Here is a 1951-nt window from a genome sequence, read left to right as displayed (position 1 = left end):
GGGGGGGGGGGTCACACATTGGAAGCACCATCCAGTGACAAACTCTTAAAAGTGTGTCATATTCAGACATGTCTGCTGGGTCATGTTTTGTTGACTGAAGCTCATGTTTCCAGGTGAACGGTTGTTTTCAGAGTATTCCTGTTTGTGAAAGTCTCACTGAGGTCACATGTGGGCTACTTTCTCCCCATCATTTCTCATGTAACTGGATTTCTTTACGTCCTGCTGCTGTTTTGTATTAATTGTTGCCTTTGCCTTTCCCAGCAAGGCTTGAAGACTCACGGCAGCCCCCGCCACAGCCTGCTCCTTCTCATGATGGGTGGGATGTACCTCTCTATGCACTTGTTTAGAGTGACCATCACACCTGAAATTCCAGAGGTATCCGGTTTGTTTTCACTTTGTGAGACTGTTTCTTCGTCTAATATAACGTAGAACCTGTTGTTTTGGTGCAGGAAGCTCCTCTGTGGGCTAAAGTCCTTCATCCTGTGTCCATCATGACTGGAGTGTCTGAACAAGAGGTATGACCAGAGATGTTTGACGTGGATGAATGACAGAACTAAGTCTTGGTTTGTGGGCGTGTCTTGATGCCGTGCTGTTAACATATCTGGGTTTGTCTTACGCTCCTGTCACTGATAAATATGAACGTAGTTCTCGTGTTTCTTTGTCATCCCCACATTGAGATCATGGCTGCTGTCGGTTCTTGTCTCCGTCAGATTTGGATCCTGTTCCTTGGTGCCGTGTTTGGTTTTTCTTCATATGGGCCAATTGCGTTGTTTGGCGTGATAGCGAGTGAATGTGCTCCTTCAAACTTCTGTGGGACTTCTCATGCAGTCGTAGCTTTAATGGCCAATGGTGAGTAGCAGCACAGCATCACCGAACCATGAAAGCACAGAAGTCAACCGTGAATCATCACAAATGATCTGTCATAGCAAAGGCTTCCTGTGTTTTCAGTGGGAGCTTTCATGGCGGGATTTCCTTTCAGCACCATTGCCAAACGGCACAGCTGGGATGTGGCCTTCTGGGTAGCAGAAATGATAATGGGAGTGACAACCATCTGGTTCTTTCTAGTGCGTAACATGCGCACAAGAATGGGAAGGATAGCTGAGAAAATGGAATAATGACGTTTTAAATACCAGACATTGGATCATTTACTGACTCGTGATAAACAGCATTATTGACTCAAATCTGTTTTGGTTTTTTGCCCAATAAGATCCGCTGTGACAACATGAAAACCTCCCATAATTATTCTAAAAAGTAGAAATACAAAACTATTATGACTTTATGTCAAATTCTTTTGACAATGATGCAGTTTACCTCTTTAACACAATTCTTCATAGTAACTGCAGTCCAAGTATTTCTTAAGTAGAAACTGACAGTGTATTCTGTGTAAACATCTGTACTTTGGTTTATTATTCACCCCTAATATTTGTCTGGCAGTTGTGACATAATTCTTCGTGTCTGTGGTTTGGTTTCAACTCCTCACTTTGTACTCATCAAAGTTTGAAGTTTGCTGGCTGGTATTCTGAGAACCTTTGATATCTTTTTGTAACCTTTCCTTGTTTTTTACAGTTCAGTAACCGTTTTTCCATACATACTTTGACACTTCTTGAACGTTCTGCATGACTCCATAAATGTCAGTGCAGCTCTGGCTGAAGGATAAGGGTTTGTTTGGACCTCCAGGACCTTGTATGCACACACTGATTACAGGTAAACGAGTCACAGGTGAGGATGGTTCCCTGCAGCTGCCATCCAAACTCTTTTGATTCGCTTGTTTTCAGAACTCATTCATCAGGGTGAGTAAACGCTGAACAAGGTCATTTGGGAAGTTTCTGCCATCATGATTTGAAAAGGGTCGACAGAACTATTCAACAATAACCCACAGACCCGTGGTCCTCACTCACACAGTGAGGAACTGGTCTGTAGTCACATGACAGGAGACTTGAGCCCCACCATC

General features: G+C 43.4%; 1 protein-coding gene across 1 annotated transcript in view; it reads left to right on the top strand.

The window, feature by feature from the left end:
• LOC112141170 (glucose-6-phosphate exchanger SLC37A4) overlaps positions 1-1150 on the top strand; it is a 6587-nt gene extending 5437 nt beyond the window's left edge. The window contains exons 6-9 of the mRNA XM_024264258.2: positions 262-375; positions 450-515; positions 711-849; positions 949-1150. Of these exons, the coding sequence (XP_024120026.1) occupies positions 262-375; positions 450-515; positions 711-849; positions 949-1115 (486 nt within the window). The 3' untranslated portion in view covers positions 1116-1150. The remainder of the gene's footprint in view (positions 1-261; positions 376-449; positions 516-710; positions 850-948) is intronic.
• The last annotated feature ends 801 nt before the right edge of the window (positions 1151-1951 follow it).

This window comes from Oryzias melastigma, linkage group LG14, assembly GCF_002922805.2.
Source record: "Oryzias melastigma strain HK-1 linkage group LG14, ASM292280v2, whole genome shotgun sequence".
NCBI classification, from domain to species: domain Eukaryota; kingdom Metazoa; phylum Chordata; class Actinopteri; order Beloniformes; family Adrianichthyidae; genus Oryzias; species Oryzias melastigma.
Note: the sequence above shows the minus strand (reverse complement) of the source record. Positions and strands in the feature narration are given on the sequence as shown.